Genomic DNA, 17,650 nt, shown 5'->3' with positions numbered 1-17,650 from the left:
TCGTTCGTACGTACCTACCTTCGTTCGTAGGTACGTACGTACGTTCGTTCTTACGTACGTACATTCGTTCGTTCGTACATTCGTACGTTTATTCGTTTGTCCGTACATTCGTACGTATGTACGTTCATTCGTTCGATCGTTCATTCATACATATGTACGCTCAAACATGCACTGGCATCAGCCTCGTTCAGATGGTGCTTTTTATGTGCCACCAGCAAGGACGCAACTGAAGGCGGCGCTGCCATCAGCCTCGTTAAGATGCCGCTTTTTATGTGCCACCAGCACGGACGCAACTCAAGGCGGCGCTGGCATCAGCCTCGTTCAGATGGTGCTTTTTATGTGCCACCAGCCCGGACGCAACTCAAGGCGGCTCTGGCATCAGACTCGTTCAGATGTTTTTTTTTAATATGGCTTCCGTGCTGGGGGCACATAAAAACAACTATATGAACGTGCCTGACTCCAGCGCCGCCTTGAGTGGCGTCCGGGCTGGTGGCACATAAAAAGCACCATCTGAACGAGGCTGATGCCTGCGCCTCCTTTACTGGCTTCCGTGCTGGTGGCACATAAAAATCTTTTTGCACCATAATCATATGTAAATAGTAATCCTACAAATAAAGTTACCAATTTTTTATTACTTCGCTCTCTCCGCGACGAATTCTCTTCTCAACCCCACTCGCCTCACCACCGCTGCACACTGTTACCAAACAGCAAAAACTTTCTCTGGTCACTACAGCCATCATCCTCAACGTGTCTCGAACGGACTCTAGTCATTACCAAAAATTCCAGCCTATTTCTATGTTTTGGATGTGTCCCTTATCCCGTGTCTTATCATCACCCCGATCTTTCTGACCTGGCTATTTTATGTTTTATTTCCTTCAATTCTTACAATTGAATAATGATGAATGCATCCATAATGAACTACTTTGCTTCAAAACTTCGATAAACCAGTCTGGAAATCTTTTCTTCTACATCAGGATCGCCAGATAAGTTGACAAGTAATGCATTACGTTACTTTTCAAGACAGCACATGACTATTAATGTGTTCGACTAAAGGCGAGCTAAAATCTGTAACTTTTCTATTTTATTTTAAAATATATACTCATGATAATTCTAGCCAGTCAACAAAATTTATAGACAAATTAAATGAAATCTGTTTTATCATTCTAAAATACTTTGATTCATATTGTATTATAAATGCAGTCAGGATTTGGTAGCTTTATTTGTGGAAACTGACCTCCGACTGACTGAGCGAGAGAGTACACTTCAAATTATGCAGGGTCCGAATAGTAAGATTTCGGCGGATAAGGTCCGCCTTGTCCGCCAAGTTTTCTATATTCTACGAATATTTAATAAAATTTTCAGTGACGAAAGGATTACGTTGAAATCTTTCAGACATCACATGCGTGCAATTTTATTGGTAGAAAGTCTTCATTTCAAATAACCAACAAACTGCTTCTCTACTCTTGCTGCATCATTACACAGATACAACCTTGTAATAATTCAGGCTTGACCAACAGCTGTCTCCTAAAACCCTTCAGACACTCTCTTTTATTGGTCAACCTAGATTACGTTCAGAAAAAGAAGAAGAAAAATTCCCCACAAAACAGATATTTACTTGATTGCAAAAAACAATCAACTTTGCTAAACATTTTCAATCTGTGTAGTGTTTATTTTTGTTTGCTGTTTTTTAAAATCTTTTTTTAATCAAGTGAGAAGGGTCCATGCCCCTTTACAGGGCTCCTGAGATCAGCGTTAAATATTCTCAAACCTGGCTCAAATACTTGCAACAGAGGTCTTCAATAAAAATAAAAAGAACAAAGTGAGCAGCGGGGGCGATGGTGGGTCACACATACAAGAACAAGCGGTGTACTCAGCCGCGACCCGGCAGTAATGACTATTTAACAACTTCGATACTGTACGCTGAATAAATATCGTTACTAAGGCAGCAGGACAGGATGTGACGCAAGTTTACCATAGCAACAGGGAAGTTGTAGTATTTGGATGTTTCGCGCAATCTAGTGAATTTCAATAAACAGAAATCCATGTAAGATATTGATTTTATAAAATTTCCATTTTCTTCTGAATCGCTTTTGTTTGAATAGTTTTCTCAGATTAATAAATATTTAAGGAAGTTTTCAGAGAATGAATGACATTACATGTGTACGCGTGTTTTTATTAGTATGAGGTCACGATTTCGATACGTAAGCAATTTATATTCTCTTCTCTCGCCACAGGAACATACGGACATGGAAGTAAAATAGAATTTGCTTAAAGTCGATGACTTTTGAATAACTTTGTGGTTTCCATTTTTGTAATTAGTGATAGAAAAATAAAAGAAACAAAATAAAATCCGAATACCCTTATCCAAAAATTTTATTGTGATTACATACACGCAAGCTTACATTTTCAACTGAACGATAGATTTACTATCAAAGTAAATTGGTAAATTAAAATTCTTGAAAACGTGAAACAAATTTTGTTTTGCTAGTCCGAATTACACAACCAAACACAATTATTCCCTGTATCTGGATTTTTCCTCTTAAAGTCGAGGGGTTAGCCAGCAGCATCGCCCAAACACTAATCTGTGATTTAGTTTGTTATCAATAAATACAGGTAATGTTTACAACTTGACCTGGAAACGAAAATCAAAAAAATAGTGCAATGGGTGTTAAAAAAAAAAAAAAATGTGTAGGAAACGAATATGCAAAAAAAAAAAAAAAAAATGCGCGCAAAGCAACGGGGGCGGGGACCTCGGAAAATTCACAAGATCCGGGTTTTTCCTTCATAACTTTTAGGAAAATAGTTTTTTTTTTTTCAATGAAATTTTATATAAAATACCTTTCAAACGGCATACATTACGATTATAAAGTAATTTATGGGGAAAATCTTGTAAAAATTTAACTCTAGGACAAACTGTATCCCACACTGTTTAGATGAAGTAAAGTATCTCAAACAAGACTCAGAGGTGGATCAGTGAACACCATGCAACTGTAGCCATTCCTTAATCCCAGTCATATTCTATCACAATTTAAAAACTTTTCTGTAGTTTAGTCACTGATGGTCCAACCATGAAACAGATAGTGGCTCGTTTACATAATGAGTTGAGGCAGATCCTCATTTCGAAACCCCTTTATGAGGATTTCTTTCCTCATTCTTATATTGATTTCTAGCCCTTTTAAAAGGCTTCTATTTCTTAACATCTTAAATAGTTATGTTATTGAACTGCCAATTTGAATGGCCTGGGTGGGATTTTCCTGCAGGGGTTTCATGAATTTTTCACATTTTAACTTACCCAGTAGTTGAGAATAAAATCTGTATTATCTTGAAAAGATATTTGCAATAGATTCAGTGGCATAGCTTATAGAGTGTGCTGTCCTGAGAAGCCCTTCAGGGTCACTCCCCTATTCATTTGAGTACATCCAAGTGTTCTAACTGGTCTGCTCATTTGTTATCGCATGAATCTTATTTCAATACCCAGAGTGACACCATTGCACAGAAGATTCCTTCTTGACTTTCCCTTTCAGAAGAATGCTTTTTTCACCTGCCGGTGTGACTCCATCAGGAGCTAAAGTACCTGAGTACCATATGCCAACAAATAATTATTTGTCTGGAGACTGGAAGTCCCATAACTGGAGAGGTCCAGCATATTATGTACCAAGTGAAAGGAGATGGATTGCATACCATAACTACAGGACTTTACCAGATTTAATCAAGAGGGACAGTATGGACATACAATGTGAAGATCAATATGTCGACTTTGTTCGAACAAGAGACACTCCATCATGTAAGCTTTTTCCTTTTTATATTTCTGAAATAATTACTTTTGTTTAATATTACAGTGATTGTTGTTGCCCAAACAAACCAACTTGAATAAAATCCTTACTATATTAAACAGAGACACTCATATAAATAAAATCTGTAAGTGAATGATAAAGGGATTTAATTATAGTTTATTATTAGCTGGCAGAATCGTTAGTATGCCGGGCGAAATGCTTAGCGGTATTTTGTCTGTCACTTTGTTCTGAGTTCAAATTCTGCTGAGGCAATGATGATAGCCCACTACCTTTGGAGATATGCTGTGATTGTTTCCAGTATAATCAAGTATATACAGCAAGTAGAGGCTGGCATGTGAAATAATTATGAACTATTCTTTATAACTTTGTACCCAAGATACATCATAAAAGACCCCCAATTTTCATATTATTCAACCTAATTGGTTCTAAACATAAATAAACTTTGTTTCTCACTTTGTAAGATGAAAAGCATCTTATTTGAGTGATCAGGAAGTTGATTTGGTAAAACAATGTCACAATAATCAAGTTTACCGTAAATATGTCGTTTGAATCATGCAAGTGGTTTTCCATCTCTTTATTTTCTGTCCAATGGTCTTTTTTAACTCAATAATTTCTTTATACAAAGATTCATTTACTTATTTTCATGTTTCCCAATGTTTCTAAAATAATATTTTAAATAAATAATGTATTATGTGATAAATAGACTATTTTCTTTTTAAAAAATCTATCACTTTTTTATTTTTTTAGGTTTTCGATATAGAAATATTGGCATACTTCCAAGTATACATCCCCATTTGATGTTAAATGGCTACAAGCGGGAACTCTTGTATTCTCAAACAGCAAACAAATTTCACATGGCACCTATGCCATGCAGACGTTATTACATAAACTATCACGATGTCTTAGACGAAAAGCTTTACAGGCGACATAAAGACGTATCTTCGATTTTTAAAATAGGGCCCTGCGATGTACCCAATTATGGCCATATTCCAAACATTGTTTCAGGGAAGACAAGCTTCACAGAAGAAATTGATCGGAATAACCCTATGTACGAAAATGTTTTTTGCACAGGAACACAGTACACTCATCGCATTGACAAGCCATATCATTAAGTTTCCAAAATGAATAGAAACTCTTCTCATTTCACTGATCGTCTTCAGTCTACAAACAATAAAATAACATAAAAAATATTGTTTTATATTCATTTCCATCTCCACACATATGAAAACAATAATATAGAGAGAAGATTAATCAAAATTATGTATAAAAATATCTTTATTACAAGTTGTTGTTGATAAAACAGGAAATTTAGAAAACTGATTTTTTATACACTGACTTGACAAATAGCTGCTTTCCAATAACTGTCAGGTGTACATGATACAATAAAAGAAAACAAAAAATCTTTGATGAATTTATCAGCAGCTCATTAACTCCAAGAAAAAACCTATCATCAAAATACTTACAGGTGTCATACAACAAACGCATCATTTAACATCAACTTTTAGGTTGATGTTTACAGCAGCCAATTCTGCGACAAGGTAACGGAACACATATGGAATGGTGATATTTTTAATAGTCTCTGACTTCTTACATAACATGCATGACCAATGTTGCATATCATAAGCTATTTTTGTGCTATCAACCGGGGACTGAATAGGAGAAAGTATATTTCCACATTCAGTGCAAACTTTTGTCTGAAATAAAATTAAAAAAACATGATTAAAAAGACCAAAGACCTGAACATCAGGTGTTCAATCCCTACTACAATGATTATAAAAGAGAGATTATCTTTTTAAGGGTTCTACCTGGAGGGAAAGGCCCTTCCAGATCAGTGAAATCAACATGGTTTGGTGTCCCTTGAGAGTTCACCCTGACATTTCATTACCCCTATTTTTATCTATAATCCAGCTTTACCCTGGCTATTTCCATTCTCTTTTCTATAATATGAGTAGCCTCAACAAGAAACCCATTCTTTGCTGGTCCCCTTCTATAATTTAACCCTTCATCCCCAAGTATAAAGCTGCCTCCCTCTCTTCTGTAGTCCCCCTCAGTTGAAGGGGATCTTAACCTTGTGTGCTGCATGGCAACAAACACATAAATACTGGTGTCACACAAACACACTGTAAATTGAGGGGCATTTGGAAGGGTACCCAGCCATAAACACCATGGCAAAGCAGGTACTGATGTAGCCCTTGGGGGCCATTGGATCCTGTCAAACTATCCAACAAAAGACATCAAGGAACATGGTCACTAAATGACGATGGTGTGTAAGAGGGGACTAGCATGCATGAGCCCCTGACAGTCTTCCTTCAACAAAATTTTAAAAAAGAAAAGAAAAAAAAAGCTCTGCTTAGGTGGCCTGCACATAGGTATGTATAGATCTATGGTTAACTTTGATTGATGGAGGCCTGAGAAAGATATTAAAAAGAACTTGTCAAAATTGTTGAATAATAAGAAAAGCAACACTGACCAGGCATCGGTCAGTACAGTTGAGTAAACGGTCTTGCAAAAGAAACGAAGAACCATGTGCAATGAGGGCATCTCTTTCCATTTCTCCAAACCGAGCACCACCACCACGTTTTCTACCTTTTATAGGCTGATGTGTCTGTACATCCACACGACCAGTTGTTCTCACCTAGAAACATAACCAGAAACAGCTCGTTATTACTACTAGGTGATATATCACACAATGATGGCTTAATTTTTCAGCAATCTACTAAAAACAAATTATTAGCAAGAGAGACAGAAAAGCAGAAGACACATTTACACACCTCACTTGATAGAATTATTGAATCATTGATAACAGTGATATACACATGAGTGCATTCATTTTTACATTTTTCTTATACTGGTCTGTTTTACAAGTAAAGGATTTCTTATTCCACTAAACTTGGAAAGTGCACAACTGCATGATATGATGTTCCTCGGGAATACAAACACATCACTGATTTGAACTCAAAGGGTCTCATGTGAAGAAGTAGATGTAATAAATACTTAATTACTGCTATATTAACAGACTAGCAGACATACCCAGCGTTGCTTGGGATTGAAATGTCACAGTTTGTATATATGGTACAGTTAAGTTGAAACATGTGATACTGGAGAAGTGCAGCATTGACAACAAAGCATTTGTGGGTTAAATGAAGGGCTAATTTGAGTAAGTGACATGTTATGCATCTGTTTGGAATATTCCAGGCCCTAACCATGTCATAGAGAAGTGGATGGGGGGATATGTGATTTTTGAATGCACCTAAAAGCTCTCAGTGGATATACTCTCCTTTGCAGCTGCTGCTACCACATTGAACAATCAGCAGACATAGGAACTACATCTATGTGAAAAATTAAGCCTGTGGGTGCGCTCAACAGCACCACATGAGAGAAATCTGCATGAAAGAAATGATGTGGTAAGCGAGGGGGTGGGGGGTTGCCAGGAAGCACTTGAAAACCCACAGTCATGCAATATTTCAGTTTGGAATCAATAGTTGTGGCTCAACCATGCACTCCTTCACGTAAACAGCATGACACCATTGTGAGGACAACTCAGCTCCCAAATGAAAATAATTCTGCATGCAACACCAGGGTACGTAAGGTCATATTAAAGACACAGTCTCTAACATACATGGTTGGGTCTTAGACACCATAAATTAGTAGGTTAATGGACATGCGATATTTCAGTTTGTAATCAACAGCTGAAGAATATTTGTATGGGTTTCATCTAAGCTTAGAAGAAAGACTTTGATACTGAAGCTAAAAGAAAATAGTTGAATAGTTGCTCAGGATTTAACATATTTTTCATAATAAACTTAGTGCATTCCAAACGGTTTTTATTCCAGCAAATTGCTATCTATGGCATTACAAGAAGAAGCTATTATTGCTGCCACTTAGGCCATGCAGTTTGAAGTCTACATCGGTTTGTCCATTTAATACAACCTACTTATATCATCTCAGTAGCTGCTTTTTCCAGTTTGAACAGAAGCAATGTGTGGACCATGTGTACCCCAAGAAAGGGAGTTTTCTGTCCCCAGGGGCCCCTTTACTCATTATGGAAAAAATTTTAAGAGTCTAAAACTATCTCTGGAACATAAGTAATGTATGTTCCCAGTATAGAGAAAATCAGTTGTGAACCTCAGAAGTTCTGTGGGTTTACACACACACACATCCTCAGTTTTATAGATTAGAGGCAACCATAACAGTGATAAATCATAAAAGACAAAGACAAAAGAAATCAAAATAGAACCTATATGTGAATCTCACCTGGAATTTGTCTGAAACCATATGCCTCAATTTCTGGTAGTAGACAATACCTATGAAGATATCAGCCTCTAGCTCCTCACCAGTGACCCCACTGTAGAGTCGTTCAGTTCCATAGAAGTTGTAACCAGCTGTAATGAATAAAAATTAAAGAAATTCTCAAATGAAGCATCGAAATAGTAAAAGAAATTCACTTGGTTAAACACAAGAGAGAAAGCATTTATGTAATTTGGAGATGAAGCTTATGTTTTATTACTCATATTAATATATAGTCTCAATCACACAGCTGAGGTGGCTTAAGATAACGTAGTAAACAGATCTCTGCAGGTTTCAACAATTGACCAAATCATCTGCTCATTGAATTAGCATTCCATGTTGTTGAGCATTCCACACACACACGTGTACTCTTAACCCTTTTGCATTCAGATTCAGCCAAATTATTTATTCACATTGGTTTGAATTAATCATACACCATCTCATAGCTTTGTGATTTTGATAATGTGATTGTTTATTTTTAGAATGACATTGTAGGGTAGGTGTGAGAGCCTGGATCTGACCAGTTTGAATATAAAGCAGGTAGAATATTTGAACCAGATCTACACAAACAGAATAACCATGATACAGTGTGTAACACAGCTGTATCCACTGAATGGGCTTCGATACAATTTCTATCTAACCAGTTTCATTCAGAGCAATGGGTCGACCCCAGGACATAAACATGACATGTGCCTAAAATGCCATGCAATGGGATTGAAAGCAGGATTTCATGTGTGTCAAGCAAGCTTCTTTCCTCATTCAGCAAAGCTTTGTCCATGATTTAGGATGCATACGAATACAAAGATATGGCAGGATCTTTAAGTTGTTTTAATTGTTACAGCCAAAGCCATCCTGGAACATTACCAGAAAGAAATGGATATTTATAATGAAGGATAAAGGTATAGAATTATTATTTGACCCTTTTATAACAGTATTTCTGTTCAAATATATCAATGCCTTTGTTTCAATTAATTCTGTAAAAGAAATAAAGAATATTAGAAAGTAGTTAATATGTCAGTGATTATGAAGCTAGTGTTTGGAACATAAATATGGAATTTTAATAAAAAGTTTTAATTTAGATTGCTTTAAAACAGAGAATTTATGTCATATAATGAGGGACAGTCTCCGGAATCAGGATGGTTAAGAGGTGGTCGTACTGCAAGACTGGCGGCTATAGAGAAGTGACACATTAATGGCAGAGACAAAACAACACAGATGAAAGCAACTCGTGTTTCTCCAACCAAACTAACCTGCAGTGAGTAGTTTTCCAAAATGGTCTGATGCCGTATAGTCATCATTGAATGAGAATGGAGTAGAATCATGACTCATGCCATGCAGAGCACCAGATTTTCCTGCCATAAATTCTAAGATCATACCTGTAATGAAAAAGAAATACATTTAACTCTTTCATTACCAGATTTCTGTTTTAAATAAAATCAAGAATTAAATAAAATAACTGTTATATTAAATTGGTTTTGGAACATAAATTAATATGAAATTTTGTTGGAAGGTTTTAAATCACTTTAACCCTTCAGCACCCAGATTACTCCATCAAATGAAACACTTATTTATTCACAGTTTTGAATTAATCATGGACTATCTTATAACTTTGAGATTTTGATGAAGTGATTGTTTATTTTCACAACGTCATTGTAGGGTAGGTGTGAGAGGCTGGATCTAGATATTTTGACTACAAACCAAATAGAATATTTAGGCCAGATGCAGATGGTCTAAATGGTTAAAACAGCAAGTTTGTATCATAAAACTAGGAGCAGTTTCAGACAGGTTGATAATTGTGGACTGGTGCACTGTTCTGGTATCGGTGATCTGGCTGTTTGCAATGAAATCTCTTCCTGAACTCCCTCAAAACCTTCACTCTTAGTTGACTGTCTGGCCAGTGAGAACCCAGAAGATGTAAATGATACACTTGTCCAAAAATGGGATCAGCATGAGCTTCCTGATGGCTATGCTTTGCTTGGCTGCTTCTGCCAACAGAATACATCTGCTTGCCTCATAACATGTTAATCCAGAAAGCAGTATAGAGCAATTCATAAGTTTGTGTGGTGGGTTTTGCCCAGTTTAATAACGCAAAACTATATGGCATCGTAAGCTTCCAAATTGTCTTCACATCCCGACTGCATTCTGCCAGTCAGCTAGCTGTAACATGCAGTGTTTAATAGAAAGTGTTCAAAGTGCTGTTACAGCCATCTCCTTCAATCTAGAATAACAAAAATTGGCAGTTTAGTTTATTAAATGTATAGTAATGATATACTAAAATTACAATAATCTAGGACTGTTGTAACTGCCTCTCCTAAAAAAGTCTCAAAACTTCTGGAATGTACCCCCATATGTTCTGAGCTTATCAAATGTCATTGATGTCAACTTTGGGGTCGATAAAATAAGTACCAGTTAAGTACTGGTGTTGATTTAATCAACTAACCTCTTTCACTAAAATTTCAAGCCTTGCACCTATGTTAGAAATAGTTGTGGATGGCCTACCCTCAAGAGGGTTGTGCTAATCTAGCTTTTCAATTTTCGGGGTTTGATAAAATAAAAAAAAACAATCAAGTGCTGAGTGTTTGTAATTGACAACTGCTCTCCTCTCAGAATTGCAGGCCTTGTACCAGAATTAGAAATAATTATGAAAGGCATCAGAAAATATATTCATACCAATCTTGTTTCTTTCAACAGCTCAAAGACACAACTACTACACGTCTCAAGAAAATGTTACCATACTCCCCACCACCTCACTCCAAGCAAGAAGAACTGATTTTATATATATTTTGAAAAAATAACAGGTTTTAATGAAAAGTGGGAGTTACCTATTGTCATTCGAGATGGGAAACCATGAGGATTGAAAAGAATATCTGGAGTCATTCCACTTTCAGTGAAGGGCATGTCCTCAGAAGGCCAAAGTATACTGGAAACAAGATCAAACACTATTAGTTGATTTGGAATTATCATCTTAAAATCCTACCATTTGTGGATAAATGTAAACTAGAGACATGCAAAAAAAAAAAAAATAGAAATTCTGTTAAATACTTTTTAATCCTTTTGTGTTGAAATACATTGCCTTTGTTTTAATTTTGAAAATAATGGACAATTTCATAATATAGCTTATCTTGATTAATCTGGCATTTGAACATAAATTAACAAACAATTTCGATGGAAGATCACATTAAAAACGGACAATCTCAGGTGGTTTGGTATCAAAAGAGTTAAATTTTACAACTTCATTTTTCACATTTAGCATGAGGGGAAATAATTTTTGTCAATTTAAATAATTGCACATACATTTTTTTACTCCATTAGTCTAGAGGAAGGGACTGTACCTGTGACCTTTGCCGGTCATCTGATGCCAGCGAAACTGATGTGGTTAATGTTTCTTTTAAATAATTGCAGGTTGACAGTCATAAAAATAACATGAGCATAAAGAAATTGTAAAAAATTGAAGGTTTGTGGGTTAGTGAATGCAAAAACATTATGAGTGAGGTTTAACAAAAAACGGACAAGAACTCCTTACCTACAGATGCCTTTCTGTCCGTGACGACTTGAAAATTTGTCACCAATAATTGGATTTCTCTAAGAAAAATAAAAAATTTTTAAAAGTTTTTTTTCATAGAAAAAGGTTTATTGTCGACACATTTAATTCTTCTTTGAAGCAGCATAATATTTCCCCATGGCCAGACATATTTTTGCAGAGGATTGGAAATGAAAATGACAGCCTGTATGACAATAACACTCATTTACAACTATCACGTAACGTCAAGGAGACACAAACAAACACATATTCTCACACACACACATATACAGAAGTTGAGCTTCTTTCAGTTTCTGCCTACCAATACATGTCCAAGGTGCCACTTAGTGGAACCGATCCCAAAACCGTGAGGTTGAGAAGTGAACTTCTTCATCACAAAGCGATGCCACCAATAATATCATGGTTTGCTCTGATTGTGCCATGCCATTTCAAACATGTCTCTGAACTTCCCAGCACTGAACATCAACAAAACTCCATGATCTATAGTCTGGCAGTCACTAAGAAAACTATAATTTGAAGAATGATGAGAGCAGTGTAAGTCATATACGGAGATGCAGTCAGCAAAGTGAGGGTTGAGAATGAGTTCAGTGAGGAATTCAGAGTGCAAGTTGGTGTCCGTCAGGTTTCAGCTCTCTTATTTATTATTGTCCTCCAGACCATAACAGTGGAGTTTAAGACCATTTGCCTGTGGGAGCACCTAAATGCTCATGACCAGTTCTTATAGCAGAGACTGTGGAAGATTTAGAGATGAAATTCCAAATTTGGGACTGAAACCTAGAATCAAAAGGTCTCAGAGTAAAAGACTTACTAAGGTTTTAGTAAGTCGAAAAGAAGACAGAATACTGATGGCATCAAAGAAACGAATGTGATCAACATGCAGAAAAGGAGGAGGAGGAGGAGAGAGAAGTTTTGTCGAGTGTAACCTCTGGATGCACAAGAGAGTCAAAGACAGACTGACAGTAGATGTACAGGAATAGTGAGACCTCAGAGAACCAATAAAATCAATTCTTTGTAATGCTCAGAAGATTTTATAGAAGTGGTTGATAGCTTCTCTTACCTAAGTGAACTAATCTGGCACTGTCCATCCACATTTAACAACGTGGATGGACAGTACCAGGAGATTCAAGAGGAAGGAGCCAATGGAACATTCCAAATGCATATATATATATATATATATATATATATATTTACGCCAACATGAAACATGGTTGTGTGTATGTGTGTGTTGTATGGAAATTTGAACCAAGTAATGTTTATTTTTTTCAGTTTTTGTTTTTATATATTAGTAGTGTGGGTTCTATAAAAGTAATTTTATCCGTTTCAACTTTGCTGCATGGTGCAGCTTCTGTAGATTTGTATGTTTGCTGAAAGGTAGGAACGTCTTCAATAGATGTTACGGCTAAGGTGGTTGAGGATGGGTGATTTGAGTGAACAAGGATGTAATGATCTATTTAGTTTAGATAGATCGAGTGTTACATCCAGGAAGTTGGCTTTCAAGAGGCTGTGTTCCACAGAGATTTAGAAACGTGGTTTGTTTATGAAGTTATGAAAATTCTTAGGGAATTTGTCTGAGTTGACATTTCCAATTGTTGATAGCAAGGAGGCTGTCATCATAGTATAAACTTCGTTTTAATGGAAGCTTTGATGTTATGCAGGAGGTTTCTCTACTGAATCACTTGCAGGGTGTGGGAGAGCTATTGATCCAAAAGGAATCCTTATGCCTTGCAACCTTCAACTCAAAGACAGATTCTATAAGAACCTTCAAAGCTTCTTCAGCAACCCATGTTTCCAAATCTGTGGAACACAGCCCAATAAAAAGTCAACTTCCTGAACATAACACTTGATCTACCTACCACTATCTTTGCATTACACTCATATTAATTCAAATCACCCCAGCAACATTATCAACAACTTTATTGCTGTATATACATATATATATATATTACTTTAGATCATATACATACTGGTACTCTTAATACAATGATAACATTGGTTAATTCCCCTGTGCCAGTGTCATTGCCCAAAATTTTTACTTGGTCAACATATGCCTCTTCCTTTTCTTGGTAATAAACGGTATGTTGTTCTGATGTCTCCAGGTTGAAGTAACTAAATGTAAAAAAATAAAAACAATAATTATAACACAAGAAACAATACTTTATAGTTATGTATTCTATTGTAAAGAGATGAAAATCCAAGTTGAACTTGCCAGGATATTCAAGTTAAGAATCATAGAGTCAGTTCATTTGTTAGTTCAATGTCTGTTTACCATGCTAGCATGGGTTGGATAGGATCTTATTTAAGGTAAGATTTTGTGACTGGATGCAAATCCTGTCACCAACCATTATCTGTTTTTCAAGTAAGTGGGGTTTTATTCCTAAAGTCTTTAATAATGCAGAATTGTCGTTGTTGTCATCATCATCATTTAAAGTCCATGCTGTTCCATGGATTGGATGGTTTGACAGGATCCAATAAGTCCCAAGACTATATCATGCTCCAATGTCTGCCATAGCATCATTTCTATGACTGGATCCCCCTCCTAAAGCCAACTTCTCTGCAGCATGTACAAGGTGCTTTCTCCATGGCACCAGCACTAGTGGGGTCATCACGCAGCCTGCAAGATTAAGGTTCCCTTTGACTAAATGAGGATAGAGCAGAGAGGGAGGCAGTTCGATGCTATGAGATGAGGGTTAAAGTGTCTCATAGGGTCAATGAGGAATATAAGCATCAAATCAATCATTTCACATAAGCAGTGACAAAGAGCCCATGGGATATCGATATTATTGCACATTGACATACATACACACAAGCTGAAAAAGCAGAATAGGTAAATGTGTACCTGTAATAAGGAGAACTATATTCCAGATGTGTTCCTACAGGTGGAAGACCATCAGCATCCAAACCTGGAATCTCATCCTCATTACCTACAACAGAAAATGCAGATTATGTCATAAAAATCAACCTTAGACATCAAAATTTAGAATAAGAATTTAATAAATTTGGATCTTTCTTATTTGGCGGACACCATTTTTTATTTAGTGTTTAATTAGTGTGTTTTCTACCGAAACACTTTAAAACTTTGTTCACTTGTATATTTTGTCTTATAGAACAGAGAAAAATATGGAGAATGATGATGTTGTTGTTAGGACACTTCTAATTAATAAATTTACCTTCTCTATATAAATATAAAGATGAAAATTACCAACAAAAATAAAGTAAGATTCATTCACTTACTGAATATGAAATTTGAGTTTTCCATTTCCCTGCTGTTTAAATCAATATTCTTCAAAAGAAAAAAGAAAGATAAATATAAATAAATATGAAAAAAAAAATGTGAGATCATTACACAAGAAAGTGCATCCAGCTGTAGAAACCATACCAAAGTAGACATTGGAGCTTGGCTCATTGGCTCATTGGCTCTTGTCAAACCATCCAGCACAAAAAACAAATGTTAAACAATGATAATGATAGTGATCCCTGATTCTTCTGCCACTAAGCTCTCTTCTAATCACCTTCTTGGGTATTGTTACTTTGAGAATGTGTTCTGCAAACTCCTCCTCCTCTGCATGCTCTGTTACTCTCTCCACTACAAACCCCTCACAACAATAAATCCTTTCCTCATATCATATTGTAACTCCACCCAATACCTCACTTAAAAACCACCACCACCCCCTCTCTCTCTCTCTCTCTCTCCATTCTCTGAATGCCCAGTTGCTCTATGAGTTATAAAGTGCCTTCTCTACAAGTACTGGTGGCACATAAAATTGAGGAGACATAACACAGGATTTTCAGGGGAAACACCACCCTCATCATAACATTAAACAGTTCAGCTTTCAAAATTGCCAGCAACAAAATCAGAACATAGAGAATTGGTCCGAAATAGATCAGACTTCATTTCCAGAAAGTTGGTAAAACAACCCATCAAATCACCTAAAGGAAATGGGTTACACCTTGAATTAATTAGCAAAGTAGTTTGCCAGTTCATGGTCTTAGCATGAAATCTTACAGTAGCAGTAGTAGCAACAGCAGTAGCCATCAGAATTTAACTGTTGAGGCAGATTTTTTTTTTTTTTACAGCTGGATGCACTTCCTGTCACCTATTTCCAAACAAGGTAATATTTTCCATGACCAGGTATGTTTCTACAGAAGATTGGAAATGAACAACCTCTCTTGTACAACAGTGATGCTCATTTACAACCATCACATGATGTCTAGACAAGGTGACACACAAATAACACATACATATATAAACATATATGATGGGCTTCACCTTGGACAAGTGTCTACTAATATAGCCCTAGGCTAACGAAAGCTTTGTAAGTGGATTTGGTAGATAGAAACTGAAAGTCATTTATATATGTATGTGTTAGTGTTTGAACCCCATCATTGCTTGATAACAGGTGTTGGTTTGTTTATGTCCCCATAACTCAGTAGTTTTGCTCAAGAACAACAACAGAATAAGTACTAAGCTTGAAAATATGTACTGGGGTTGATTTATTTCAATAAAACCCTTCAAGGCAGTGCTACAGCATGGCCACAGTCCAAATACCAAAACAAATAAAAAAAGATAAAAGATATACATTTACATATTTCTACTTACTATAGATCTGTAAATACAGCCATGAGAAAATCCTCGTTCAACTGAACCTTTATTTAAAATCATGGCATCTTCCATATCATAACCCTGTAAGAAATAAAGAAAAAAAAGAACACATTTATCAATGAACATATTGTATCCAATATTTAAGATTTAGTTGAAATGCTGATATAAGAGAAGCAACTTCAATCCATACCCTTAACATTTACCAAATCAGTAATTTACAAATACTTATGAATAACAAGCCATGGCTGGCAGAAGATAAACCTTTTGATGCCAATCTACCAAAGACTGCCCATGATTCTATGATACAAACATCTTGTTCTAAAGTGATTTCAATTGAAACCTTCCATCAGAATTTCATCTTAATTTATGTTTCAAACACCAGACTAGTAATGACAAAGTTCTTTTACTAAATTCTTCATTATTCTACAAATTAAGTGAAACAAAGGCAGCATTGTTCAACCATAAAAATATGAAAGAGTTCAGCAAATGTGACTGTTCTCAGTTAATTTCAAATTCAGAACCAGAGAGTAGAGAATACTACAATGTATACCCATGATACTGAACCTGGGTGGCAATACTCACTCACAGGGGCTTTAAGCTAACAAGGGTCGACAAAGGGGACACCATGTGTGTAATGAAGCTGTGAGGCCAAATTAAATAATAAACTTTCTAAGAAATACACCACTGACTTCTTATGTTGGTGATTTAGAAGCACAGCGAATTCATTTTATGCAAAAATGCATGTTTAATATGAATAGCAAGCATTATATAGCACTGCATAAAGTTGTAGATTATAACCAAGAGTTGTATGAACTTAATATTATGGATACTTCCAACATAAATTGGACTGTAGCATGACAATAAATTCAAATACAGTTGAGATAGTTGTATACAAAAGAAACTAAGAATATAAAAGAAAATATAGAACTGATAACAAGTTTACCGTGTATGAAAGGACAGCAACTATAACATTTGTCCCCAAAGGGTAATTGTCCATCTGATAATCATTGTAAATCTCACATCGGACTATTGGACTCTGTGGTGTCTGTAAACGATATATCTTTTGGTCTGCTCTAGAAGAGAGTGCATATGGTGTCATCCCAACTGTTTGTTTACCCATCTGAAATGGAAATAACATATACAAAGATATATAAGAATTTAGAAACTTTCAGAGAACATGAAATAATTTGTTTTTAATAGTTCAACTCAAAGAAGATAAAGTTATGAATAATAGCATGTAGTATTTTTTAAAGCCAATATCTACATACTTTTATTTATAACTTAATCTAAGGCAGTGAGCTGGTAGAATCGTCAAGGCGGCAAGTTGGCAGAATCGTTAGCACACCAGGCAAAATGCTTAGTGTTATTTCATCTGTCTTTACATTCTTAATTCAAATCCCATTGAGGTTGAATTTGCCTTTCATCCTT

The 17,650-nt window shown here is 35.9% G+C and overlaps 2 protein-coding genes across 3 annotated transcripts in view; one reads left to right on the top strand and one right to left on the bottom strand.

Moving 5' to 3' along the window:
- Positions 1-1,938: 1,938 nt before the first annotated feature.
- On the top strand, positions 1,939-5,196 carry LOC106875102 (uncharacterized). Its single transcript, XM_014923083.2, has 3 exons — positions 1,939-2,044; positions 3,525-3,784; positions 4,542-5,196. The coding sequence occupies exons 2-3, from the start codon at positions 3,529-3,531 to the stop codon at positions 4,904-4,906; spliced, it is 621 nt and encodes a 206-aa protein (XP_014778569.1). The 5' UTR covers positions 1,939-2,044; positions 3,525-3,528; the 3' UTR covers positions 4,907-5,196.
- Positions 5,052-17,650, bottom strand: part of LOC106875101 (DNA-directed RNA polymerase I subunit RPA2) — a 39,750-nt gene continuing 27,151 nt past the window's right edge. For both annotated transcript variants that reach the window (XM_014923082.2, XM_052971390.1), the window contains 11 exons: positions 17,166-17,342; positions 16,220-16,303; positions 14,854-14,902; positions 14,459-14,543; positions 13,587-13,728; positions 11,605-11,663; positions 10,904-11,001; positions 9,332-9,457; positions 8,049-8,176; positions 6,265-6,429; positions 5,052-5,488 (listed from right to left, as the gene is read on the bottom strand). In XM_014923082.2, the coding sequence (XP_014778568.1) occupies positions 5,279-5,488; positions 6,265-6,429; positions 8,049-8,176; positions 9,332-9,457; positions 10,904-11,001; positions 11,605-11,663; positions 13,587-13,728; positions 14,459-14,543; positions 14,854-14,902; positions 16,220-16,303; positions 17,166-17,342 (1,323 nt within the window). In that variant the 3' untranslated portion in view covers positions 5,052-5,278. The remainder of the gene's footprint in view (positions 5,489-6,264; positions 6,430-8,048; positions 8,177-9,331; positions 9,458-10,903; positions 11,002-11,604; positions 11,664-13,586; positions 13,729-14,458; positions 14,544-14,853; positions 14,903-16,219; positions 16,304-17,165; positions 17,343-17,650) is intronic.

Source organism: Octopus bimaculoides, chromosome 10 (assembly GCF_001194135.2).
Source record: "Octopus bimaculoides isolate UCB-OBI-ISO-001 chromosome 10, ASM119413v2, whole genome shotgun sequence".
Lineage (NCBI taxonomy): Eukaryota > Metazoa > Mollusca > Cephalopoda > Octopoda > Octopodidae > Octopus > Octopus bimaculoides.
This window is presented reverse-complemented; position numbering and strand designations above follow the sequence as displayed.

Excerpts from the sequence above, each read along its gene's own strand:
- LOC106875102 (XM_014923083.2), top strand. The coding sequence starts at position 3,529 with ATGCTTTTTTCACCTGCCGGTGTGACTCCATCAGGAGCTAAAGTACCT. Across the intron at positions 3,785-4,541 it reads AACAAGAGACACTCCATCAT|GTTTTCGATATAGAAATATT; the intron begins GTAAGCTTTTTC and ends TTATTTTTTTAG.